The sequence below is a fragment of the Lemur catta genome, chromosome 1 (genome assembly GCF_020740605.2).
Source record: "Lemur catta isolate mLemCat1 chromosome 1, mLemCat1.pri, whole genome shotgun sequence".
Classification (NCBI taxonomy): Eukaryota; Metazoa; Chordata; class Mammalia; order Primates; family Lemuridae; genus Lemur; species Lemur catta.
In genome coordinates this window covers 164,715,560-164,741,984 of record NC_059128.1, presented here as the reverse complement: position 1 = coordinate 164,741,984, position 26,425 = coordinate 164,715,560, and the positions used below count along the sequence as shown (strand labels likewise).

The 26,425-nt window shown below is 37.4% G+C and overlaps 3 protein-coding genes across 13 annotated transcripts in view; 1 reads left to right on the top strand and 2 right to left on the bottom strand.

Moving 5' to 3' along the window:
- Nucleotides 1–17,414, bottom strand: part of NEK11 (NIMA related kinase 11) — a 237,768-nt gene extending 220,354 nt beyond the window's left edge. For 6 of the 7 annotated variants that reach the window (XM_045538613.1, XM_045538625.1, XM_045538634.1 and 3 more), the window contains exons 1-2: nt 17,293–17,414; nt 14,102–14,368 (exon numbers count right to left, since the gene is read on the bottom strand). In XM_045538613.1, coding sequence (XP_045394569.1) covers nt 14,102–14,271 — 170 coding nt within the window. In that variant the 5' untranslated portion in view covers nt 14,272–14,368; nt 17,293–17,414. Of the gene's footprint in view, nt 1–14,101; nt 14,369–16,299; nt 16,397–17,292 lie in introns of those variants that run through there. The other variant, XM_045538621.1, reaches the window with a different exon arrangement.
- Nucleotides 17,415–17,492: 78 nt separating this feature from the next.
- Nucleotides 17,493–25,945, top strand: ASTE1 (asteroid homolog 1). The gene is made up of 6 exons (XM_045538601.1): nt 17,493–17,797; nt 18,671–18,788; nt 18,935–20,257; nt 23,798–24,008; nt 25,152–25,211; nt 25,868–25,945. The coding sequence occupies exons 3-5, from the start codon at nt 18,956–18,958 to the stop codon at nt 25,199–25,201; spliced, it is 1,563 nt and encodes a 520-aa protein (XP_045394557.1). The 5' UTR covers nt 17,493–17,797; nt 18,671–18,788; nt 18,935–18,955; the 3' UTR covers nt 25,202–25,211; nt 25,868–25,945.
- Nucleotides 25,526–26,425, bottom strand: part of ATP2C1 (ATPase secretory pathway Ca2+ transporting 1) — a 138,316-nt gene continuing 137,416 nt past the window's right edge. For all 5 annotated transcript variants that reach the window (XM_045538588.1, XM_045538583.1, XM_045538566.1 and 2 more), the window contains one exon: nt 25,526–26,055. In XM_045538588.1, the coding sequence (XP_045394544.1) occupies nt 25,960–26,055 (96 nt within the window). In that variant the 3' untranslated portion in view covers nt 25,526–25,959. The remainder of the gene's footprint in view (nt 26,056–26,425) is intronic.

Below are 26,425 nucleotides of genomic sequence, written 5' to 3'. Positions count from 1 at the left end.
TGAGGCTAGTCTTCTGCTATGTCTGGAAATAGAGGTGAAGCAAGCTCAGCGTTAGATGGAGGAGGAAGGGGCGGGTGGAAAAGGTGCCCAACCGTACCTTTGAAGGGTAACTTCAAACTGTAGTTTCACACACTAAGTTACACCCATCAATCTAAGTTATAAAACTGCTCCTTGGGCCATGTTCAGCAACTCTACATCCATTAGGTAGATTCACATGTCCTTCACTGGAAAAGCCTCTACTCCTACAGCTCCTCTAGGTTTATAATCAGCATCAGGACTTATCACAAAAGTGGCCAAAGGGGCCTTTTACTTAGGGTTGCAGATTTATGAAGGGCTTCAAACGTTGACTCTTAACAAGAGCTCTAAGTCAGGCTGTACTCTCTTCTCACTAAAACACACTGACAGCTTAGAAAGATGTTAAACATATAAACTTTAAATGTGCCTCTCACTTCTGGGCCACCCCAACTATTATACATTAGAAATTAAAATTTATTATAATAATTCTATTATCTTGTGAGTTGTATAATCACATTGTGATTGTGTGTTAAATTTTTGTTAAATGTGAATATATAAAACATACCCCATTTTTTTGTTGCCCTGTTCTTACATTCTTACATAGTTAAATAGATCTCAAAAGAATAGAAGTGGCCCAGATCCCTCTCAACTTTTAAAAGACCCTAATCTCTCTCATCCCATTAGCCCTTCTAATAGAGCTACTGGCATTCACATCCTATTTTCAGCCCAAATGTCAGTTCCTGGAAGACAATGGCTCTGGCTGCTTCATCTCTGACGTCCCAAAGTTTCTTTGGCAGCCAACAATAAGATGCTTGTTGAATGACTGAAACTGCTCTTTGCCATTCTCATGGACAGTGGAAAGTTAAGTTTGTGTAAATTTATGGCTTTTTATTTTAAGAGTGAGCACATACACATCTCTGTATACACATAAACTAGGAAACATTCATCTAATACATAGACGGCAAGAAAAACCAAATCTATCTCATGCAGTTAAAATAGTCTGTGAAGATACAAAGATTTCTCCAAATTTATTTCTCAGCCAACTTGTGCTTTTCCTAGGAAGAAATTAAAAGTATGTTAATGACCTATGTTTAGCCTTTTATTCATTTAGCCAGTGAAATTAAATTATTGGTAGACTGTAATTAAATGAAGACATTTTTTACCTAGAATTAATGCTACTGGAAATATTACCATGTCTAAACAGCTGGTCTGCATGTTACATTACCCCCATCTGCTGTTCATCGTGATCAATGTTAAAATAGTGACTTTTATTCTTATTTCCCTTACTGAATCCTTTGTAAATTTAAATGCCACATATGCTATGACCATTAATTTCAACATAATATCCATGGTGTCCAACATGGGTAGTATTTCCCAATTTGCTATCCTCGGTACACTAGGGCTAGTAAGAGTGGCCTGGGAAAAAAAGGGAATTCAGTGATCAAACAAGTTTGGGAAATGCTGCATGCTATATCCAGCTCTTAGAAAGTCACAATTTACCCCAGCAGATTTAAGGATCTGAAGAGGCCCTCAGTAAAGAAATTGTTTTAACTTTGTGGAACCCAATATTTTCCAAACTTGTTTAATCATGGAATCCTTTTTTATGTAGATCACCTATTAACATTGTCCAAGACACCAGAGTTTGGCGCTCTAGGGTTTATTGTCAGAGGACACTGGGCCTGTTCTGAAAACTCATAGCTCCAAATGTTTTACTGTAACAAATGCCTACAAGAAAACTAGATAATTTTATATGATTTCTGCTTATAAATAATTTGCCAACAGATTTACATGTTCTCTTATATTACCTCCAGGAAACACAGGATGGCAAAACATTGTTGTCACTACCATTTCACAGCAAAGTTATTTCAGAAAGTGAAAAAATTATCCTACCACTAGGTCTCAGTAACAAGTTTCCAGGAGTGCTTCTCAAACCTCTCCAGCAAAACACTCCTAATAGCAAAGAAGGATAAACTCAAACCCCTGGACTGAGACTGCAGGACATGTGTCTGAAATCTCATGTTTTATCTTAAAAATATAAGAAATAGTAACATGTTTGTGAAATGGCAAATGTTCAGGGTTATTCACTGTAGCAGTGTTTTTAATAACAAAAATTTTAAAACAACCCAAATGCACATCAACAGGAAAATGGTTAAACAAGTTATACTACAGCCATAACATGGAAAGTACTATAAAGCTGTTTTAAAAAAGAATAGAGAAGTTCTCTATATATTAATACTAACATGGAAAGATCTCTAAGACATTTTCACATATGAGAAAAGCAAGAAACAGAAGTGTATAATGTGCTATGAATAGTTTTTATCAAAATAATCTATATTCTAAACTTGCTTATATATACATAAAGCAACTCTGGAAGGATCCATAGGAAACTCTTAACAATGGTTGCATTTTGGGAAAGAGGATGAAAACTCAGAAAAGGGAGACAAAGATGAGAGGAGACTTTTAGCAGTATACTTTTTAAATATTTTTTCAGCCATGTGAATGTGTGACCTATGGACAATTATATTAAAAATTCAAAAATCATGCACATTTTTTACTCTACTTCATAACATAGTCATATTTGTCTTAAGATTTAAAAAAAATTACCCATATATTTTCACAACATTAAAACTAAATCCAGATTTAAACTTCTGATTGGTGGGCTATCTCAGACATCATATGTGGTCCAGTATGAAAGGTATGGGTTTAGGCCATTTGAAATTCATGTAAACATTTATCCTTCATTCCATCTGGGGAACCAACATCCGCATAAAAAAATCTGAAATCTCTACTTAAAAATACCTGTCCAACAGCTCGGGATTTTGATCTACAGGCTGGGGGTTTTTTTAGACATGGTAAAGTTAACCCCAGTGTCTCAGGACTCTTATGCTCAAAATTAATACTAACTTATTTTGGAAGTAACCACAGAGAAAATGCCACAACACTGAAATGGCAACCAGAATATGGGTCACAGAGTTATGCCCACTCTTCAACATCAGAGTCTCCAATGGAAAGCCAACTGATTGGGAGGCATGAAACCCTAAAGACAAACCTTCTGCTTTATAACCCAACATAACTATAATTAAAACTCTCTAACTATCTTCAATACTTTTTTAATAGCTTGGTGATTATTTAAAACAATTAAGCAATCTGGCTGAAGCCAAACAATTTTCTACTATATTTCTTGAGTTTAAAAAACTGGGCTTCTTTTGACTGTACTTTCACAGCACTTTTACTAAAATGCTTTCTATAGATGTGAAAAACATAGCATTTTTTTATATGAAAGGTATGATCCAATAAGTAAAATACAACTCAGATATTACTGTGATGGAACAAGCAAATGTAATGAGATTAGTGTCAATAAAATGTACTAAAAGGACCTGCATTTTATCCCAGAAAAGATATTTTAAGGGCAAGTTTAATATCCTTGTGTACCTCCTAAGAATAATTTAATAAACCAACAGTGCTATAAATGTCTCTACATTCTCTCAAACTAAAATTTTATTTCTAGGTGTAAATGAGGCCAGATTTAAGAAGACAAACAGCATGAATAGATGAACCCATGCAGCACAACCAGCAGGGAGTCATTTTTTACTGCTTTCTTTGATTCTGATTCTGTCTCAGAAGGCTGTTCTCTGTGGAATCCCTTCAGGAAAAACAAATAGGCAGTGGGGACCACAAGGACTTAAAACTCTACTGCAATCTCCTGATGATCTGTTGGATATTCATAAGTGGCAGAATGATTCCACCTTTAGGTTTTATTTCAGTTGTAATAATGAATTATGAATAATTGATCACTAGGTAATAAATTATTCAGGTAGGCACACAGTTTCCAAGGAATCCTGGAGAGAGTCTGGTTAATGGCATAATAGGAGTCAGAAGCAGCTCTGAGGGGACACCCCCACCACAACCCCACGCTGCAGAGGCACGGGTCGTTAGTGCTTCTCAGTGTGGGCTTTTCAACGAGATGCCATATTAATGCCTTTTGAATTTTTATAAAGTAGAAGTCCCCACTGAGTACACTTCTAGTGCCTAAGTGTGGTTATAAAATACTGAGCCCTGGCCTCTTCATTCAACAGACCAGGATATTTGTTACAAGCTGAGCACAACTTTTGCTGCTAAAACTAGTGCTGAACTGAAAAACTGTCAAATCAAAGATGCATATACACACACAAACATACATGTACACATGTGTAGAAATATGCATCCATATATAGGCACATACACATACACTGAGTTTTTATGATTATGCAAGCTACTAAAATAACGCCAAAATAAGCTTTACCTGGGGGAAATTATCTATTGTTCTCAGTTTTCAAAACCTTTTGTATATATACTTACCCCTTATAAGTTCATACTTAATTCCTTTAAAGATAGTAAAGCTTACTTAAAATTCAATTCCAGATATGTGTTAAGTCTAATTCATATCAACCATCCAAATGCTTCACTTCCTAAATAATGTTAAACTGCCTTGTAAATCACATCTGTCATTGATCCTTCTTGTAACTTTCATTTCTAAAACAATTCTAAAAATAACAGAAACTACTCATTAGAGCTCAATAAGCATTGCACTAAAATATCTTTGAAATAGCAACATAAATTAAAAGCAACCGATCACCATATTGCAAATCCGATACTGTAAAAAGTGGATTGGTCAATCTTGTCTTGAAACCCACAGTATATGCATTTGTATGATGCCCATTAGATAAAAATCATAGAGAGACAAGAGAGGAAATGAAGGGCTATTGGGTCGCAAATCTTCCATAAATTTCCCTTGAAGGAAAGCAGCGAAGTGATTAGGTTTTAAAGGGTTTCTCCAAATTCAAACTAATAGGGGAGTAGAAATATCAACCAAAATTTGATTAAAATGCTAAGTGACTACTCCATGTGGGAGAGTTGAGAAAATTGACACCCAAGCACATTCAAATTCAATATTCCGAATTTTCTACTCTTAGAAAGTTGGAAACCTACTAGCTAGGACAAGATTATCAACTACATTTTGACCTTCCTTCTTCTCTTGCTCAATAAAGGTCATAAAAAACAAAGCCTGTAATTTTTCTCCAAACTAAAAACAATAAGGTTGATGGGTATGAACCCAAGATTAAAAAGCAACACTCAGCTTAAACTATCAAATTTCATGATTATCATTAGCAACTGCAATTTCAGCCAGTTTAACAATCTTAAAGGCTTTCTTATATTATGGTATAGGGTTTGTATTTCCTAAACACAATTATTAAGGTATAACTGACATACAATACACTGTACATATTTTAAGTTTATAATTTGATAGATTTTGATATATGTATATACACATGACACCATCTCTACAATCAAGATTATGAGCATATCCATCATCCCCAAACATTTCCTCATGTCCAGGATTTGCTTTTTTAATAACTAAAACTTTTGGTTTTTCATACAACTACCTAAAAGCAGTACTGCTATAATAATAAGTATGTTCTATAGCATGTCAAAGGTTCATAATTATTCATTCATACTTATGAGTATCAGGTAATGGGGCCTATGAAAGTAGCTGAGAAATAAAAAGTGACTGTGGTCTGGTTAAATCATAGAATGGAAATTCAATTTTACAGTATTTTAAAGCAATGAAGGTCACACAATGTTAGCTCCTTATTTTTAATACTACATAAAATTATTTATACAATGCATACTTAGTGGAGTACACAAGTCACTTTTAGAATTCCGTTGTCAACAATGTCTATTTCCCCATAAATATAAATTTACAAATCACTCTTTCTAAAAACTAAGATTAGGAATAACTGACCAAGAAATTATTAGTAACCTGAGGGCTGTCTTTCTCTCTCAACTTTTAAGTCATGTACATCACTCTAATTCCACTATTTAGACATGGATGTCGTGGCAACTAAACTTTTTCCCCCAAGGAAAATCAGCCCAAGAGTAATAAACTGAGGCAGAAACTAATTTTAACCTGAGAATTTCCCCCTTCTCATTTCTTTTAAGTATAAGTCATATATGTCTTTCATTCCAAGTAATTTAAAGGTGGATGATACCAAAACTAAAATTTTCAGTTCAAAATAGGTATAAAGTTGGATGCTAGCCAAAATGGTCCATACTTACTCTCCAGGTCTATGCATCTGTCAAAAAATGAAGCAGGTCAGTTTAGAAGAAAAGGATTGAGTAAAAACGATGCCTCCCTTAGCTGATCCTGCTAGAATAAGATGGTAAAAGGAAATTGCTGTCTGTCAGGCAAAGTGCTGGTCTGCTGAATGTACCAAAAGCTATTGGATGAAAAAATTGAATAAAACCAGTAGCAAGAAGGGCTAGCTACAGATTATACCTGAGGGTGTCATGAATGCTTTGTGGTCAGGAAATTAAAGTTAGTTGATATTCTGATTGAATATTCTGATATTCATCAACCATTGAAAATCCTGGATTTGGTTATTGAGGTTCCTCTGGACCCTATTAAAAATCAGCTCAGTCTTTATTACAATGAATCTCAGTGAAAAAAGTCCTCTTTTGGTGAAGAAAAAAAATCCCTCAAACTAGACTACACCCATGAAGTTTTGCTCTTGCATATTTTGCACTCATCCTAAAATACTTCCTTTCATTTATTGAATAACTGAGACAAAATAAATATTTAGAAATATAGGCTTAACACACAAATCTTGCACTTTTAATATTTGGGGTAATCAACAACGACAACATAAAGGAACCAGAATATCCAATTACATTTATTATTATTATTATGAAAATAGTTTAGATATCCTCATCTCATATATTTAAATGAAGAATGCTATTCCATATTTTGTGGGGATATTACTCAGTGTTAGCAAAACCAACTTTTTGTGAGGTTCCCTGCTCACAAATCCACCAAAACAATACATTGGAAGAACAGGGTAGAATAAATCAGGAATTTAAACAGCCAGTCTGAAAATCTAACAATTATACTATAGTAATTTGAATATACTCTTTTATTGGCCACATTAATGTACCTATAGTGTTAATATTTTAAACAAATCATTTTTGTTTTCTCCCAAACAATAGGAATTTTAAGAAAAAAGACTTTTTAAAAAAACAGTATTTTTGAGTGTTGTTGTCTTCTTCCTAAATGTTTCTTGGTGATTCAATATTCATAGGAGGCTTTTTTGGCTCCTTGCCCAAGCGAAAAAGGAACTAAGGGTTTCCCTGCATCCTACTCATCCTAAAATATTTTATTTATTAGTCATCTCTCATCTATTAATATTAAAAACCAGATAAAAAGCACATGGCTTCTTTTATGCTAACACATGCAGCAAAGCGCCCTCAGGAAAATAATTTACCTCAGAATATTGACTTCATTACCATGATAAAAATAAATCAAAGTAATTGTGTGCCCTTGCATTTGCTTCTCTCTTTTTCCCTTCCATCTCCCAAACCTTAAATATAATATGTAAGATGGCCAGAAGCTCAGAGACTTGACCTTAACACAGGCAGAGACCTGGCAAAGCCCTAAGTGAAGTCCAAGTTCAAATTTACCCTTTCTAGATTCACCTAAAGGGACCTAAGCACAAGATCCCCCAGAACTTGAACTATTTTTAAAGAGATTTTAATATGCTTTCATATGATACTTTCTCTTAAAAGATAAGATTGATGATTTTTTTGAAAAACTGCAAAAAACTGTTTTGAGGTCTGAGTGCAAAATGGAAAGAAACCAGTAGTTTCCTCTAAATTGCTTTCATAACTTACCACTGCATAAACCACTGAATCCTATTAAATTAACTCAGCCCACTCAATAACCTAATTCTCCCTTCACAGATACCCACTGGAGAGAATTCCTGGTCGTAATACAGAAATAATAGCTTTAATAAGAATACATTGAGTGAGCTCAAAGTTGCACTCATTAAATCTACTGATGCTTTGCTTAAAAATGACTCAAAACTGAAAGTAAAGATAGATTAAAATGATTATATAAATCAGACTGAAAAATCCATAAATAAGTGTAAGCAGCTGCAGTATATAAACACTAACTTTGCTGAAGACTATCAGCTATTAAATGGCAAAAATTATGGTCATAACCTGAATTATTGGAAGTGTACTTCTATTATAACATTGTAAAACTCATGTACTTTAGTAAGAAATATTACTCATTTTTAATTATTTTTGACACTGTCAGCATACAAAGGTCAATTTATTAATCCTCTAAGAAGAAATACTGTTCTTTTTTAATAAATAGTGAAAACATACAGAATGGGAGGTTTTTTAGTTCAGCCATTATAACATGAAAACTGATGTCTCCATTTCTCAATGTGTCAGAAATAAACTTGAAAATGGATGAAGTCCTTTTTTCCTAATTACAACTGAGTCTCTCAGCAAATGTGGCCATAATTCATAGCTGATCCAAAAATGCTTTAATTGAATGACACAGAATGCCTGTCACTTCTCAGTGACTGAAACTTGATTCATCATTAGTTTTCTAGTTATGCTATTGATAGAAACAATCATATAAAATCTCTGAGGATGCTAAAAGGCACAATTAATAGTCTTCTACTTCAAAGAGGGTACCAGGACAGAGATATCCAATAAGAAGCAGCCAAATGATATTAAAGCCATACAGTAGACAATTAGCAGGCATGTAAAATGATGTTTTTGAAGAGTATTTACAAACATGGGAAAATACTTATATTTTAATGCTAAAAAAAAGAATGTGAAATTATATATACACTGAACCCCTATTCCATTTTAGGGCCTTCCACATTGAATGGAACTGCTCTCCCACCCCTTTGCCTAGTTCACTGGTCCTCAAAGTATAATCCTCTGGCAAGCAGCAACAGTTTTTAGAAATGCAAATTCTGAGGCCTCCTCCCAGACCTGCTGAATGCGGAAGGGGATGGGGAGGGTCACCTAGCAAACAATGGGTGAAAACCACCCGCTGCTTCAGGTCTCAGCTGAAACACTTCTCCGAGAAGCCTTGCCTCAGGCAACCCCATCCTGAAACCATAGATGAGTCTATTGTGCCTCACAGTAACCAAGACTTTTCTTTCACAATAGTTATCAGAGCTGTAATTATTTATTTTTATGATCATATAATATTTTTACCTCCCACCAGACCAGATATTCTCAAGTCTAGCTACACATTCAAATCACCTGGAAGCTCTCAAAAATCCAGATGCCTGAGCCACACCCTAGGCCAAACAATTCAACAGAGTATGTGACTCAAGCATTTGTGTTTATTAAATACTGTGATTCCACAGTTCAGTCAATGTTAAGTACCACTGCACCAGACTCAAGCTCCTTGAAGAGCAGGCAACCAGGAAACAGCGGCCAGTATTTGTTAAATGAATATGTGTAGTTTTTGTTTTGTTTTTTTCAATCTTGCACATGGTACAAAATTCCAAATGCATAAAAAGGGTTCAGTGAAAAACTAGGCCTCCTTATCACCCATCTCTGAGACAACCACTATGACTATAGGACCAATGCCATATGTTTCCTTATTAATAAAAGGTTGAATATTTGTCAATGCACACAGGCAAAAACAGAAGTTGGGAGGCAGAATTATAGATTATTTTTTCTGCTTCTTTATGCATACCTGCACTTTTGGTAAGATGTATACACATTACTTTCAATACTGGGGAAGAAGGTACCCTGAGGATAACTATATGTATGGACCCACAGCTATTCAGTAGATAGAGACACTGGATCTGAGGGCTCCAAGAGAAATGATCACTTGAATGACCTCTGTTATAAAGAAGAGACTCTTTACTTGTTTTAAGCAAATAATGGTCCAATTATTCTACCTACTTTGTTTTAATATATTTTCACTTCTGATTAGATATTCAGCTTCTCCAGAACTTCCACCCAAAAAATGGTGGAGGGTTCACAAAAGGAGGTACTATTTATTCATGGTTTATAGATCTATCCTCTCTGGATTTAGCTAGCATAAGCTCTCACCAAGAATGAACATTTCTGAGTATATCAATATGAAAAGCTGAGGCCTAGATCTCTCAATGTGGTGACTCAACTATAGTTCTGTCTTTCAAAGACCTCGACCCCCTTTGACTCCATGCCATTTGGTGATTCTATCTCAGCACAACACTTCAGAACTGGGCTGTAAAGTCTGAAATACCCTTAAGAAAAACTGGTATATGGAGAGCTATTTAGCTTTATAACAATGGACTCAGATTATTTGGGGTTTCTTTAATCCCCTTTTATGACTTTCCACCTCCTTTACTCATAAGGTCTAAGACCACTCCTCTCTGTTGTCATTCTAGTAGCAATTCTTGGCCTCTTCTCCTCCATTTTGTTTCCATGGCTGGGTAGGAAATCAGCTTGCTAAGACTTTTAAAAATTCACTCCAATATAGACCCAAGAGTTCTCCAAGTAGGCAAGGGTCTGCGCCTTGATGCAAGGACTTGAGGACATTTCTTTAAGAACTTGGAGGATTTTCCTATTTAACTCCTGATCTTCATCTCATGTTGTTGACATATGAGACTGGGGAAAAACGCCCTCTGGAGAGATAAAGCATTTCCATGTTGACCACATTTAGGCAAAGGCCAAGGTGTAGCATCACAGTTAAGAGGAAGGTAATGTTTGGATATTTACATGGTCAGGATTAAGGGGAAAATCTTAAAGCTCTTAGATAACACACAGAAACTATAATAACCATAATTTGGCCAGAAAGGGAGTTAGGCAACAGCCATTCCAACATCTCTAAGTGCAACCTGCCACACAGATATTTAAGCACTGTCTTGCTCTGTTTGCTAGTTGTTTTATGTATGTTAATTCTGTCTCTTTTCTAGACTGGAAGCTCCTGAGGGCCAGGCCTTATCTTCTATTGCTTCAGTTTCCTCACCAGGTACTGAGTCCAAAGCAAATATTTAACATTTAAATTGTATTAAATATTTAACAGTTGGCAGACTAAAACAGACTGAAACAAGCTGAAAATCAACTCCCCATAGTAAGGTCACTGTATCTTAAATGTGATGAAATCTTTTCTAAAAAATTATTATAACCAATATTGTATGGCTGATAAGATGAAGGTTGAAATTCATTGCAGCTGTGATCATGATTAATTACAAGTTAATCATATATTTTTGGGTAAGCCCACTTCCTTAACATCTTTTTTCTATTAAATTACATGCACTATGCTAAGGACCAAAGTAATTTCTTGGCTCATCAAAAAGAAGAAGAAGAAGAAGGAGAAAGAGGAGGAGGAGGAGGAGAACAAGATACTGTGACAGCTTAAAATTATGTAAAATAAAATGAACAAATACTACTGGAAAAATCTTTTTAGGAATATCAACGTAATTACATCCATTACACCAGAGTGTCTATAATTATAAAAGAAAATATTTTCAAATATTGTTTAATAAATTTCATGACACATAATGTAATAAAGGAAAAAACTATCTCATTTACTACTTATTTTACCAGTTTTATTCTGTGACAATTAAAAAAGAATGCCAAATATTTATATCAAAATAAAATTCTCTCCTAACATGCATAAATCAAGTGCGATAACTGTAGTTTTTATTTTAATCCCATAGTTAATTCAGAAAGTAAATAAAAATGTAATGTTGTATTTACATTGTAATTAAAATTCACACTATCTACAAAACGTCAATGGTACAGTGATGCCCCCAAGTGGCATAATGATAAATTGCAATACTCTGATGGAAAAGTTAGAAGCACTATGTACGTACAGCTCTTCAATTTTGTAAAGAACTTTGTTTAAATATAGAAGTGTATATTATATGAACCTGTATTTTATAGGAACTAGTAATAAGTGTAATACAGACCAGCTCAGACTCATGGTCAACTCAAGTCACTGATTTAACATTGACACCAAGGGATAGTCTGATATACGAAGGTATGATGCACCTTCCTTATCAGCTCAAAAAGTTAGAGGTGTGTCTACAAAATAACAAAGGGAATTAGATCTACTCTATTAAGGGAATAGCATGCACACAATTATAGAATTCTCTTTGGAGAGTATTTATCTTCTACCCACCTCTAACATTAACCAACTCCCTATGTTTGTAGTCTAGCATGTAATGCAGAATTTAAAACCTTACCTAACCGAATTGCTTGGTGAATGGGTGGTGCTAACAATGTGCTTTGCTCACAAACTAAAGGTTCAACTGCCAACATTCTGGGGAAAGGGGAATCTAAAAAAAATTAGTTTATTTTTCTGCCTCTATATATGCATTAAACGTAACAATCACTGATGAGTTGATACCTTACACAGCTTAAAGGTTCACATTCTGAGGACCAATTTCTTTTGGACAACCAAAGAGATGTAAAAGAAAGTCTAGATTAGACTTCCTGGTACCAAATGATTTGCCCATTATCCTCACCATTGGATTCATCCCACAAAACTAGGCTTTGTCTGCCATCTTTAGCTGTAGTCATGTGTTTTAAAATTAGTTCAGGTACAAGAAAGGTCACTAACAAATCACTTACTAATCAGCTCCAGCCTCTCTCTTCACTCTTACTCATTCTCTCTCTCCCACCTCCATACACACACACACACACACACACACACACACACACACACACACTCTCTCTCTCTCCACTCACCCATTATCTCAAGTCTGATACTTTCAAGTTTGATGATTATATATTTTGAATTTTATAACCTTTTAATCAACTTTCTAGCCCTTCTACAAATTCTCTTAAATTTCTTCATATTCCTCATTAGTCGAAGATACTAAGATTGGATATGGCTCTACAGTGTAGTTTTTACAAGTCCTGGGTCAGATTTAGGTCTTATTCTCAACGTTTCCATAAAGGTTCTCTAGTAATTGTCAGAAATTTATTATCCTAGTCTAAATGGCTAGAAGGGGACCTCTAGGACTTAAGGAAAAAACTTCTTTTCAGTAGGAGTCATAAGGACTCCAGAAAAATGCCAGCTATTTCCCCATTTTTCACATAGGAATTAACTTAAAACTATGAATTCTTTAATAGATAATTACAACTTTAAAAAATTCTGAACATAAAGACTATATAAACAGTTGATTTTTTACATAAAGTAGTAACATTAGTAACATTTACCTTTATAATTCTTAGGACATATAAAGAAGTAGAAAAGGGTTTATCACACTGATTTGAAAGCCACACTTAAATATTCAATGGCCAAAAGCTGGAAGAACTTAGAGTAGGCTAAAAATCTCTGAACGAAACAATAGATTACTGGGTGAAAATTTTGTCTTCTGGGATTAAAGGCCAATTTCTTGAGTCATTTCTTCCTCCTGCTCTCTCTGCCTCCTGTTTCTTATGTCACAAGTTTTTTATCTTAACTTCAGTTACAACTAACTTTTCACTGTAGCAAGTTCAAAAACCTTTAAGGCAAAAATGAAGGTTTATCTTTATCTGTAAGAGTAGTACTGTCCAATGGTATTGAGTTTTTCTCTACTATGAAAGTTTATAGGGTCCTATCAAAATCAAAGGAACGGAGGTGAGAACAAGGGGGTCATCAACATAAGATAGTTTTAAATGGGAGACTCCATTTAGCTTAAATATCTAATATGAGGGCTTTCTGACTACAGATTTTGAAAATCTTATCCATAGAAAAGCCAAAAAAGTCTATGACCATAGCACCCTGAACATGCCTAATCTCGTCTGATCTCGGAAGCGAAGCAGGGTTGGGCCTAGTTAGTACTTGGAAGGGAGAAAAGCCAAAAAAAAAAAAAAAAAAAAGAAAGAAAGAAAAACCACTAATACCATACTTCTTTCGGTATATTCTATTCATCACAAATGTGAAATACTGATTATTTGCATTCTATTAATACAACATTTCTAAAAATGTAGTCATTATGAACAATTCTTATTTTCTCATTTAAGAAGTTCCAATCAAGTTAAGTGGAAGCAATGTTGTAACTGAGACTGTGGTATGCATAAAAATCCCATATTCACATAATCTACCCCACATCCCTTCTTCAGGTTATTTGGATACTTTAGTCACCTGTTGAAATGCCTTTAAAAGCCTCATCTGAAGAGATCAGTCAAGGAATTTTCCTGTCTATACTAAATTCTTCCTTTAATGCAAAGAACAAATCCATGTTCTTAATCAGCTAAAAGCTACACATACAGGGCAAGCAATTCAAGATTTGTATGAAGTACTTTTACTTACAGTTCCTCTCCTTGTTTGGCTTTCTTGTCAGAAACCAGATAGACAGTTCCAAAACTTCCACTGCCAAGTTTCTGTTGAAGCACATATCTTCTTGCTACCAAGGTCTCTGGATAAGTGGAAACAGCTGTTGATCCATTCACACACTTAGCAGCTTCTTGGAATTTCAGCATTGCTCCAAACAAGCAAGAACTGCTTTATTCATTTATAGAAACTTAACATTCATTTCTAAGAGATGGCCAAATTCATCCAAGTAGCGCTGGTCAATGCCTTAAAGATGGAAATTCCAAAGATTAGGTCTAAAGGATGCTAAACTATTCCTAACAAAAAGTGTAAGGTTTTGACAAGGATATCTGCATCTTGATCAGCAGATTGAATGACACCATATTGGTTAACAATTTAAGAGAAAAATGTTAAAAGGTGGACCTACTGCAAATTCCAGTAGAAGGCAATCTTCCACAGGAAAAGCCTCCCTTTGCATGTCGAATGTTAACAGAATTCAATTACAGCCAACTTTCCACAAATTTCTGGTATGTATATCTGTTTTACAATCAACAATCTGTTCATTTGTTTAAGATTTATACTCCTCATCTACTTAAAAAAAAAGTCCAAATACAAGAACATTATCACTTCTTTAAATCTATACATTTGCATCCAACTTTTTGTAAGGCTCTCTTCCTACCTTATGATTATTTTGGTTTAAAAACAGTAAGTTAGGATTAAGCCACAAATTAGCACGATGTTGTTTCCTTTAGATTTTTTTTCCTGTAGATTTTAAACCACAGCTTTTCATTTATTAGAATAAATGTGAGGAGGGATTCAGAGTGAATTTTTTCCCATGCTAAGCTAATTCTGATCTGCAGCTTTTAGTATACACACTATATATACAGTAATCTTCCTGGATTAAAAACAGGAAGTCTCATAAATTTGATTCAAATTTAAAACTATATTTTAATATTAATGGAACATAAACATGTTATAGGTAAATATGTATTCTCAAGGAGCTATGAGATGTATAGCAGAGTATGAATGGCACAGTGGCTCATGCCTGTAACACTTTACAAGGCCAAGGTGGGAGGACTGGTTGAGGCCAGGAGTTCAAGACCAACCTGGGCAACTGGGCAAGACCCCTATTTCTACTAAAAATAAAAAAAAACTCGCACACACCTGTAGTCCCAGCTCCTCAGGAGGATCACTTGAGCCTAGGAGTTCAAGATTACAGTAAGCTATGATGGGGCCACTGCACTCTAGCCTGTTTTATATGAGTAGGTACATGGTAAAATCATCCCTTTTATTTCATTAAAATGTTAAATGTTTTGTTAATTACAAAAATGTTTTTGTTTTAAATCTATGTGAAAATGTGATTTTAAATTTAAGATTGTCTACACCTTAGAGTAGGTTTTCATATTCAACAATTCCAAAGCTGTCAGATAAAAACCTATTGTTTTATAATGATGGCCAACAGGCTTTACATGTGTCAGTTAACTACAAAAACCACCAGGGCAATTAACCACAAAACCACCACAAAAATCCCCAAAATAGAACATAAGTAAATGCCCATTTATAACATGTTCCTTCTTGAAATATATTTATCAGTTAAGTTATATCTGATGCCAGCGACATTGGTAACTAGTTTTTTTCCTCCCACCCCAAGGAAATGCTAGTGAAACATACTGCTGAAAAAATAACTAAAGAACAGATCTCTAAGAGTACCTTCTGTTTGCTTCCTTCACTGGCATAAAAGTGATGCTTTCTGGGCAAACTAAGCTGTTCAGAAAAATATATGGACTCACAGCCTTTTCAACTGAAAAAGGTCCTTCAGACCACTCAGTAATTCTTCTTATTTTAAAGACGAGATTAAGGTCCCCATTTAGTGAAGAACAGAATTAGAGATGGACAGAATAGTTACAAGTCCACTTCCAGTGGCTCCTATTTGTAAAGGAGAGTTTAAACTCAGCAGTGCCTAAGCAGTCTGGCCCAGGCTGTAGAGGACTCTGGGACTAGGTTTCCTACTGCCCAATCTCACAGACTCAGCCCTGCCACCTCCATCCCAGTCCACTTTTAGGCCATCTATTCCATAAGTCTCCTCTGTGCAACCATAGAACTATGCAAGAATGTACCCTGCTGTCTAGATTCTAGAACTATCCGTTCGCCTCCCACCCCTCAAGGGTTGTAAATGAACTTGAGCAGCTGGAACACACCTTATTTATCTTTGCATCCTCAGTGCCTGGCAGAACGCTTGGCGTATATTAGGTGTTCAATAATCTTTGTTAGGGCGAATAAATGAACAGCAGACCAACTGCCATCCCATGGGGGAACACAGTGGTTTAAAAAGCTGGATGGGAACTTGGAGAAAGTTAACACCTTGTGCAAACTATCCCTTCGAGGTGAAACATCTGGCTGGGGGCAAAAAAAAAAAAAAAGGGAAAGCGGAGTATTTATCACAGGTTGAAGCTGAGTAGTTCTCTTCCCCGAGAGGAAGCAGATGTGACACGAGGTTCTGCTAAAGTAGGAACCTGACCTTAAAGGTAAAGTTTAATTTTTTATTTTATTTTTACTTTATATCCAATTGGTTTTTTTTTTTTTTTTGTGAGACAGAGTTTCACTCTGTTGCGAGGGCTAGAGTGCGGTGGCATCAGCCTAGCTCACAGCAACATCAGACTCTTGGGCTCAAGCAATCCTCCTGCCTCAGCCTCCCGAGTAGCTGGGACTACAGGCATGCGCCACCATGCCCGGCTAATTTTTTCTATATATATTTTTAGATGTCCATATAATTTCTTTCTATTTTTAGTAGAGACGGGGTCTCGCTCTTGCTCAGGCGGGTCTCGAACTCCTGAGCTCAAACAATCCGCCCGCCTCGGCCTCCCAGAGTGCTAGGATTACAGGCGTGAGCCACCGCGCCCGGCCTTAAAGGTAAAGTTTAACCTTAAGGTAAAACGAACAATCCTTACTACTTCCAACTATTTAAACATTTACATTTTCGTAAGTGGGTGAACGTTTATTGAGGGACACCAGCAACACTTATTCTCCGGAGACTGGAGTAAATCCGAGAGGTAAGGAGTCCAGGGAAAGGAGAAGGTCGCGAGAGTGGAGCCGGCCCTAGAGATGCAGAACCCAGCCTGGGCAGCTTGAAACCTGTACCTTCCCCTGCGCAGGGGAGCCCGGCATGCCCGGAACAGCGCGGTTCGCATTACCTTTCCCCGTCGCGGGCTGAGGAGCGGCGGCGCACGGGGCATGCCCGAGTCCCACCCGTAATTGGGCGAGTCTCAACCTGGGGACAGCGGCCCCAGCCAACTCCAGACCACCGCGGGCCACGGCTGTTTGGCACCGTCGCCAGGGATACCGCGCGGGGCAAGCTGGGAAGTCGGGTGGGGCGGTCCCTAAGGCGGAAGTGTCCTCCGACCCAAGCAAGCGAGGAAAAGAGAGGAGGCCCAGAGGGCCGAGCTTCCCTAACCAGACAGCCTTAGTTACGTCCCAGCCTTCGTTAGCAACTCTGCGCCTCCAGGCCTGAGATCACCTTCCCGCGGGGCAGTCTAGCGCCACTGGCTTCACGGAACCGGGCTTCGTAGTGACGTCATACCCAGCGACTTCCGGTTCCCGTTCTCGGGGGTTGGACTCTCACGTGCTGGGGCTGCCAGTCCTCTCTGGGTTCCAGCGGGCTTCTGATGGAGGGGTTCGTCCTCTGCGAGGACGGAGCAGGTGGGCTCTGCTGCTGGTCGGGGAGGCGGGTTGTGAGGGCCCAAGTGGCACGGTGTATGGAGGCCTGTGTTTGAGAACTTAGATCAGATCTTTTGCGCGCCTTTCCCCAATGCAGCTCGCATTTGTTCAACTACTCTGTGTGCAAGGTCCTGTTATTTGCAGAGTCGACAGGGTCTCTGCCCCTAGAAGCTTTATAAGACAAACTTGTAAACAAATAAGTACAGGATAAGGTGCGGAGACAGGGCTGGGACTAGGGTGAGGTGAGTCAAACGCAAAATGTAAGTGATGCCAAAAATGTAATCCAGATAAATTTTTATCTCTAAAAATCAAAATTAATGCCAAAAAATCCTGATTGACAAGATGTCACGATTTTAAATAAAGACAGGCTTAATAGTGCCATGCTGAGCCATACTGAAGCTGGAGGCCAAAGTAAAAACCATTAATACTGATCCTGTGAGTTAAGTGAGCCAGATGGGGAAGGGTAAGTGCGCCAGATATGCAAAGATAAGATTATGAAGAGAGCCCCTGGCTAGGGGTGAAACTGGATAGTTGGGTTCCTAAAGGCATGAAGCAGTTTTTCTTACCAAAAACTATGATCCCACAAGCCCAAGGCCTGAAAGAAGTTCCCAGACTGTCAATAATAAAACTGGATCCCTATCATAGGTCCTACATGCCTTAGTTTACCGAAGCCTAAATGCTTTCTGATTTATTATGAGATCAGTAAGAATATAATTTTTATAGATTAGGACTTTTTACTTTGACCCCACAAAACAAATACTCTGTGTTGTAAGATGTTGACTATTAACTACCTCAGTATAAAGGCCCACACTATACTGGTGTGTCAGTAATGGACTTTAACTGATTTTTCTTTAGAATCAGCATCAGCCTCCATCCCTATCCAAAGATCAAAACCCTTGAAACCACTGAGCTTATGCCTTGTAACACATGGGAAAGACAAAAAGCACTCAGCTAGCGTTGCCTGAGGATCTAGGTAAGAATTCAAAGATGTTGGCATCCAACATGTTCTATTTAATGAACACTTCATAACATTTGCTCTTGATTTAATGGTGCTGGAAGCAATAACTTGGTGTCTCATAACCAGCATCAACTGAAAATGCATCCTATTGTTTTAAACAGGCAATTATTCAGACTGTCATCATGGGTATCCGAGGACTAATGAGTTTTGTGGAAGATCATAGTAATGAATTCTTCACTGATTTGAAGTTGCGGGACACAAAAATTATCATTGATGGCTATGCTCTTTTCCACCGACTTTGTTTCAATTCAAACTTGGAGCTCCGGTATGGAGGGGACTATGATTCTTTTGCAGATGTTGTACAAAAATTCTTTGAATCACTGTTTGCATGTAATATACGTCCATATGTTGTATTAGATGGAGGATGTGATATTTCCGATAAAAAGCTTACAACTTTAAAGGATCGTGCTAGAGAGAAGATCCAGACAGCCCATTCCCTTTCACTTGGTGGGGGTGGGTATGTGTGCCCCTTACTCATCCGGGAAGTGTTCATACAGGTTTTGATCAAGCTGCAGGTATGTTTTGTCCAGTGCTTTTCAGAAGCAGATCGGGACATTATGACACTTGCTAATCATTGGAATTGTCCTGTTTTATCGTCGGACAGTGACTTTTGTATTTTTGACCTGAAAACTGGGTTTTGCCCATTAAATAGCTTTCAGTGGAGAAATATGAACACTATCAAGGACACACAATACTATATTCCTGCTAAATGCTTTTCCCTTGACGCATTCTGCCGTCACTTCAGCAATATGAATAAAGCTCTTTTACCTCTCTTCGCGGTGCTATGTGGAAATGACCATATTAATCTGCCTATCATGGAGACATTCTTAAGTAAAGCACGTCTTCCTCTTGGAGCTACCAATTCTAAGGGGAGGAGACACCACCGAGTTCTGGGACTTCTGAATTGGTTGTCTCATTTTGACAACCCTACTGAAGCACTAGATAATGTTCTGAAATATCTCCCAAGAAAAGATCGAGAAAATGTTAAGGAACTTCTCTGCTGTTCCATGGAAGAATACCAGCAGTCCCAGGTGAAGCTGCAGGACTTCTTCCAGTATGGTTCTTATGTCTGTCCAGATGCCTTGAATCTGGGTTTACCAGAATGGGTACTAGTGGCTTTAGCTAAAGGCCAGCTATCTCCTTTCATCAGTGATGCTTTGGTCCTAAGACGGACCTTTCTTCATACACAGGTGGAAAACATGCAGAGACCAAATGCCCACAGAATATCTCAGCCCATCCGACAAATCATCTATGGGCTTCTTTTGAATGCTTCACCACATCTGGGAAACGTGTCCTGGAATGCATTGCTGCCTCAGCCTCTAGCTTTCAGTGAAGTGGAAAGGATTAATAAAAACATCAAAACATCAATTGTTGGTGCAGTAGAACTGGCCAAGGATCATTCTGACTTAAGCAAATTGACTGAGGTAAGTATTTGTAATACTAATAAAATTTTCATAAAGCACTTTACAGATTACAAAGTGCTTTCATATATATTCTCTTTCTTAATATAACAAACCTATGTGGCTGGGTGCTGTCTTGACCTCATTTCATAGCTGAGAAAACTAGAACTCAAGAGAACTAGGTAATATCTTAGCCAGAGTATCAGTGCTAGGACTCAAACAAAGGAAATAATTTTGAACTACCAAAAAAAAGTGTACACAAAGGCACTGATCACAGCCATAGCATCTCAGACTACATCATTTATTTCCCATTGCTGTAACATATTATATTGTGGGAATATACTACAATTGATTTTTACATTTTCCAGCTAATGGGCATTTGGGTAGTTTCCAGTTTGGGCTATATGAATGGTACTATGAACATTCATTTAGTGAACACCTGGACACATTTCTATTACATATATAACTAGGAGTAGAGTTAATTGCTGGGTCACAGGATATACACATGTTCAGCTTAGAAGACATATTGCCAAATGTTTTTGTGAAGTGGTTGTACCAATTAATATTACCACCAGTAGCATATGAGAGTACCTTTTACTTTACATCCTTGCCAATATTTGAGTATTTTCTACCCTTTTTAAAATTTTAGCTATTCTGGTAGTGTAGTAGTATCATTTTAGCCATTTTGGTGGTGGATTTGCCTTTATCTGATGACATATTTGAGCACCTTTTCATGTGTTCACTGGCCATACAATATTCTGTTATGTGAAGTTTCTTACAGTCTTTGGTCCTTTGTCAAATAACATACTGTGAATAGCCTCTCCCATTGTCTTTTCACTTTTTATGATGTTTTGATGAACACAAGTTTTTAATGCAGTCTAAGTTTTTATTTATGGTAACCACTTTTGTGACCTACTTAAGAAATTGCCTACTCCAAAGTTTTTTGCCTTTCACATTTATATCTACAGTCTATCTAGAACTGATGTTTTTGTGTGTATGGTGTGAAATAGGGATCAGGACACTTTTGGCCCTGTATGGAAATCCAACTGAATCAGTTAGTGCAGCAGGCTGATTCTTTGCTTTAAGTGGAGATGACTCAAGTGTTCTCATCATTTACTTGGATTTAAAGGAGGGTGAAATTGTGGTTCACTCTCTGTGCTGTGATATCATTTGGCTTTCCCTTGGCATGAACTAATCAATTCTATATTTGGCTCAATGCTGTTGTCTTTAATTAGCCCGTGAAAATTCTAAATGATGCCAGGTGCAAATGTGATTCCAAACACAAATGCAGGTACAAGTAGAGAAACATTGTGATAGTACCTATTCATTTTAACATGATGTGGTAATAATACTTTATCTCTTTTGTGCTAGCTTTTGTGTGTGTTGGTGAAGAAAACTAACTATACAATCTCTCACTTAATTTCCACAGTAACCACATGGGATAGGGTTTCATTTTGGTCATGTTAGTTGCAATGGGCAGAACACCACTCAAGTTAACCAACGGGAGGTTCATGATGAGGAGACACGGAAGTGGATCATTCTTAGGGAGTGAGGCAGTGCCAAGACCATCCTCTGGGCGCCTTTGCTCTCTGGGGCAGCTTCTGCAGGCTTGTACTTTTGCTCCCCCTGGGGGAGAAGGAAAGAAGTTGTTACATGCCCTAACTAGCTTAAGGGCTGTCGAGCCCAGCAGTTCCCCTTTGGAAGGGGCTGAAGACTGGTGGGTTTGATGAAACATCTTGTGCAACTCATAGTAATGCCTGTTTTACAGATGATCAAACTAAGTGTAGAAAACCTTGGAAACTTGCCAAAGGCTGTAGAGTTAGTGCAGGGCAGAACATCTGTGAAGTCAAAGCCCAGACTGTTTTGTTCATGAAAGTTGTAACCTGGCTCTAGAATTCAGTAATTTAAGCATTATATATCAAAAAAGAAATTACTGTATTTTCTTAGCTTAGTCCATTTTTTTAAACCAGTGTAACAGATTAGTTTTTATCTTACTTTAAACTTAATTAGTTAATGCTACTTCCAGTAGGGGTGACTGATTGCACTGTCAAGCACTTTGCATATTTCTGATTTTAAAAATTTTATCACAGTATTATTAAAACCATCATTTAGAAATCATTGTAATAAAGTTTTCATACACTGATGATAAAACTATTTTTTCATTTATGATGTGTTTTACTTCAGGCTAACATCTCTATTCTCAGCTGTGAACTACACTTACTGATCACTAACTGGGTGTTAGCTGCTGACAAATGTACCAGACTGTCTCATCCTTCCAGAAAGAAAATCTTTTTCTGGTTCCATGCAGATACTAGGAATGTAACTATTTTTTTCTTCAAATTTGATTATAAAGTCCCCTTTAAGATGTACTTTTAATAGTTCTAATTTCCTTATCAGTAAGAATGTGTGACTTCTAAGGTCCCTTATGGTTCCTAAAAGTTTTGAGATTCATTAAGGTAAAATTACTTCAACAAAAACTCAGACCTGTTTACTTCTGAGCTTATTTGAAGTGCACTTTAAGGCATGAAGTACTGTGAGTGTGGCATGTTATTGCAAGCACAATGCAGGTAGTACTTAAAATATTCCTGTCTTGGCCGAGTATGGTGGCTCACAGCTGTAATCTTAGCACTTTGGGAAGCTGAGCCAGGAGGATCACTTGAGGTCAGGAGTTTGAGACCAGCCTGAGCAAGAGCAAAACCCCATCTCTACAAAAAGTAGAAAAAATTAGCCAGGTGTGGTGGCATGCCCCAGTAGTCCAGCTACTCGGAGTCTAAGGCAGAAGGATCGCTTGAGCCCAGGAGTTTGAGGTCAGTGAGCTATGATGACACCACTACACTCCAGCCCAGGCTACAGAGCGAGACCATATCTCAAAAAAAAAAAACCTCCTATCTCCCTTAAAGGTACCTCATAGTAGCCACCTTGGGACAATCCCTGTGTGGGAGAATGCAAGAACAATAAAACAGTCAGCAGGAAGGGGACGTGAGACAGGATCTAAACAAACAAAAGGCTGTATGATATGCCACAAAAAGAGTGTATAAACTAAGTTTGTCTTCTTCTGGAGGTAATCAGTAATGGCATAATGGAGAGGAAAATACCTAAGTGCTCACAGGCAAGGGTAGGGTAGGGTCGGGTCGGGTCTCCAATAGAGCTTTATTTCTCAAAGTACAATACTTGGGCTGCTAGTCAAAATGTATATTCCTGGACTCCCCTCAGATGACCGAATCAAAACTTAGGGGGTGGGGCCGGAGAACTGAATTTCTAACAAGCCTCCAAATGTGTGTGCACTGAAGATGCTCACCAGCCTATACAGAGAGGATGGAATGACAGACATAAAGGATGTGTGGCAGGAGTAGGCCATTTACGCATTCAACCAACCACATTTATTAAGCATATTATTAATGTTCTAACTGCCTTGGGTATGACTGACTTTTCCCCCACAAGAAGGTAAGTTTAACACCTGGCACAGCAGTTTTCATTTGCAAGTATCTTCATGCTATTAAAAAAAAAAAAAAAAAAAAGACATTCCCCAAAGTAACTTGCAGGATGCTTGGTGTATATTTTCAGCTCTCCTTGGGTAGGCGGCAGATACTTCTGTTAGAAACCCTGAAAGTGAAACCAACCATCCTGGAGCCAATTCCTACTTCACTGAAATTGCCCATTGCTGTCAGCTGCTACTGGTTGCAGCACACAGAGGCCAAGGCAAAGCTACATCACCTACAAGCCTTACTGCTGGGGATGCTGATGGGGCCCTTGCATGCCATTATCAATAGCCCTGGTAGGTATCTGGAAATTCCAGAAGTATGTTTTTGCATGTTGCTTGCAAACTGTATACTTGAGAGTTTACATAAGCAAAAAAATTATTTACTCCCATCAGTTACATCAGAACTTAGAAGTGGAGGCACCAAAGTATCATTCATTCATTGGTAAATATTTTTGAACACTAAACAATTCCATGTGCCAGGCTCAGTGCTGAAGGGCTTGACTCCAAGTGTACAGCAGTCAGATGTGCTAGATACTGCCTACTCCCGCCTACACTGTAGCACTTAATACATTAACTTGTATATCATGTTCAGCACCCCATTATTAACACAGCAGCAACATCACCACTTACGTAAAATTGCCCAGAAACTTCTGAATACCTTTAACCACTATAAACATTCATGCTTGTGCTGTTTTTTTTTTTAATTAATCTTTTTATTCCTTTTTCTGTGCTGTGAGTTTCAATTAGTACTTAAGTAGTGGCAGTAGAATTAGTAACTTCTCTTTCTCCTAGAGAAATACACGAGGCAATTTCATCTGCATTTAAATACCAGGTGAAATAAATGCTGAATCATTGGAACCCTGATTTCTCTAATGGAATATTCTCTTGAAAGATTCTGAACGCTATAACACTAAACATGTATAATAATTATCATACTCTAGAACAGTACTATCTCATATGGTAGTTTCTAGCCACATGTGGCTATTTATAGTTAAATTCAAAATTTAGCTTCTCAGTCAAACAAGCCACATTTAAAGTGTTCAGTAGTCACATGTAGCCACATGTAGCTACAGGTTAGGCTACTATATTGGACAGCACAGATACAAAGCATTCCCATCACTGCAGAAAGTTCTGTTGGATAGTGCTACTCTATAGTTTACTTTTTTAAAAGAATAAGTTAAATGAAAGAAAGAAACAGCATGGACTCCTAAAACACCCCAAGTGTGTGTGACAGTAGCCGTCAGAGGACCTGTCGTTATATGACAGGCAACTTAAATCAGTTAAGGCCCACTCCTGCTTTAAGAACACAGGTTTAGGCTATTTCCTCGCATTGAGTAATAAATACAGTCTAAGAAAATTCCTAGAGCACAAGCCTATAAAGTTTTTACCGGAGTCCAACAGAAGGGGCATGTCAAGGGTCTGTTTCTTTTCTTTTAGGAAATGTGGACCCCGCACCCAGGCAGGCTCAGTGCCTTGCTGCTCGCTAATTGATACAAGGTGGGCCTCTTTTTTATTACTTTCAAATTGGTCCGGATGTTATTTTGTGCACCCCAGCTCAAACAAATCTGCAGAAACATACAGCTACACTACCCAACATTCCGTATTTCCTAGGGTTGTTGCTTCTTGCCCTTTATCCTCTACTATGTAAAGAAACTGATTATTGCCAAATTCTCTGAGTCATACTTTAGTTTCCTCCTATAAAACAGGTTAAAATGTGCTTTGAACACACGGGTTGTTTCTATAAATCAAGTACACTACAGCATGGGAGTTTCCATGAAAGGAAGTTTGGTGAAAGAGAACAGTAAAGAGAATAATATTGAATAGTCACTTGTATTTTTCATAGACACAGATTTAAAGTTTGGAGGATTAAGATGCAGACATGTTTAAGGTCAGGTAGTGGACCAGTAGAAGAGATCTCATTTCAGGGAAAAAATAAATTATTTAGGGTTGAATAAAGTTAGGTTATCATTCAAAAGGTATTTCAGAATAAACATTTCAATTTATACAGCAAGGCATTTACAAAGCCAGAAAAGAAACATTTCAGTTTTTTTAATTAATTTTTTTTCTTTGTGGAATTTGTAGTTTTATATGTAGAGAAAATTACAAGCTGTTACATTGTTTCTGGAAATATTGCCCTTGGGTTGTTTATCTAGGTAAGGAAGATCTGCAGGAAGATGGTGCTAAGGTGTTGTATGAAGAGTTCCAAAGAGTGAAGGAGCAGACGCGGCTGGGCACGAGACTGGATTTAGACACAGCTCACATCTTCTGTCAGTGGCAGTGCTGTCTCCAGATGGGGGTGTATCTCAATCAGCTTCTGTCCACTCCTCTCCCAGAGCCAGACCTAACTCGGTAAGCACCATGGGAAACTTTAGTTCAGATGGATGCACACAATAGCAAATACAGTACTTTTACTTATATTTTAAAGCAAAGAAGTTACTTTAACAATAAACTAATCTTAGTATAATTGATCTTGGATCAGTGTTATAGCTGAAGAGCTGGAAACAGGAAAAATCTTAAATTATTTCCACATTGCCAAAGAATTTTTCCATGATTAGATCCAGTTTTTAAAAATCAGTTCCTTAAAGTGAAACACTAATATGAGGAGGAAAAAAGAGGCAGTTGTTGGTAAGATACAACTCATTCCCTCATTTCCTTCAGGTCTTTGATTGAATATCACTTTATAGAGGCTTTTTCTAATGACCTCACTGAGA

Excerpts from the sequence above, each read along its gene's own strand:
- ASTE1 (XM_045538601.1), top strand. The coding sequence starts at position 18,956 with ATGGGTATCCGAGGACTAATGAGTTTTGTGGAAGATCATAGTAATGAA. Across the intron at positions 20,258-23,797 it reads ACTTAAGCAAATTGACTGAG|CTCTCCTTGGGTAGGCGGCA; the intron begins GTAAGTATTTGT and ends GTATATTTTCAG. Across the intron at positions 24,009-25,151 it reads TGCCATTATCAATAGCCCTG|GAAATGTGGACCCCGCACCC; the intron begins GTAGGTATCTGG and ends CTTTTCTTTTAG.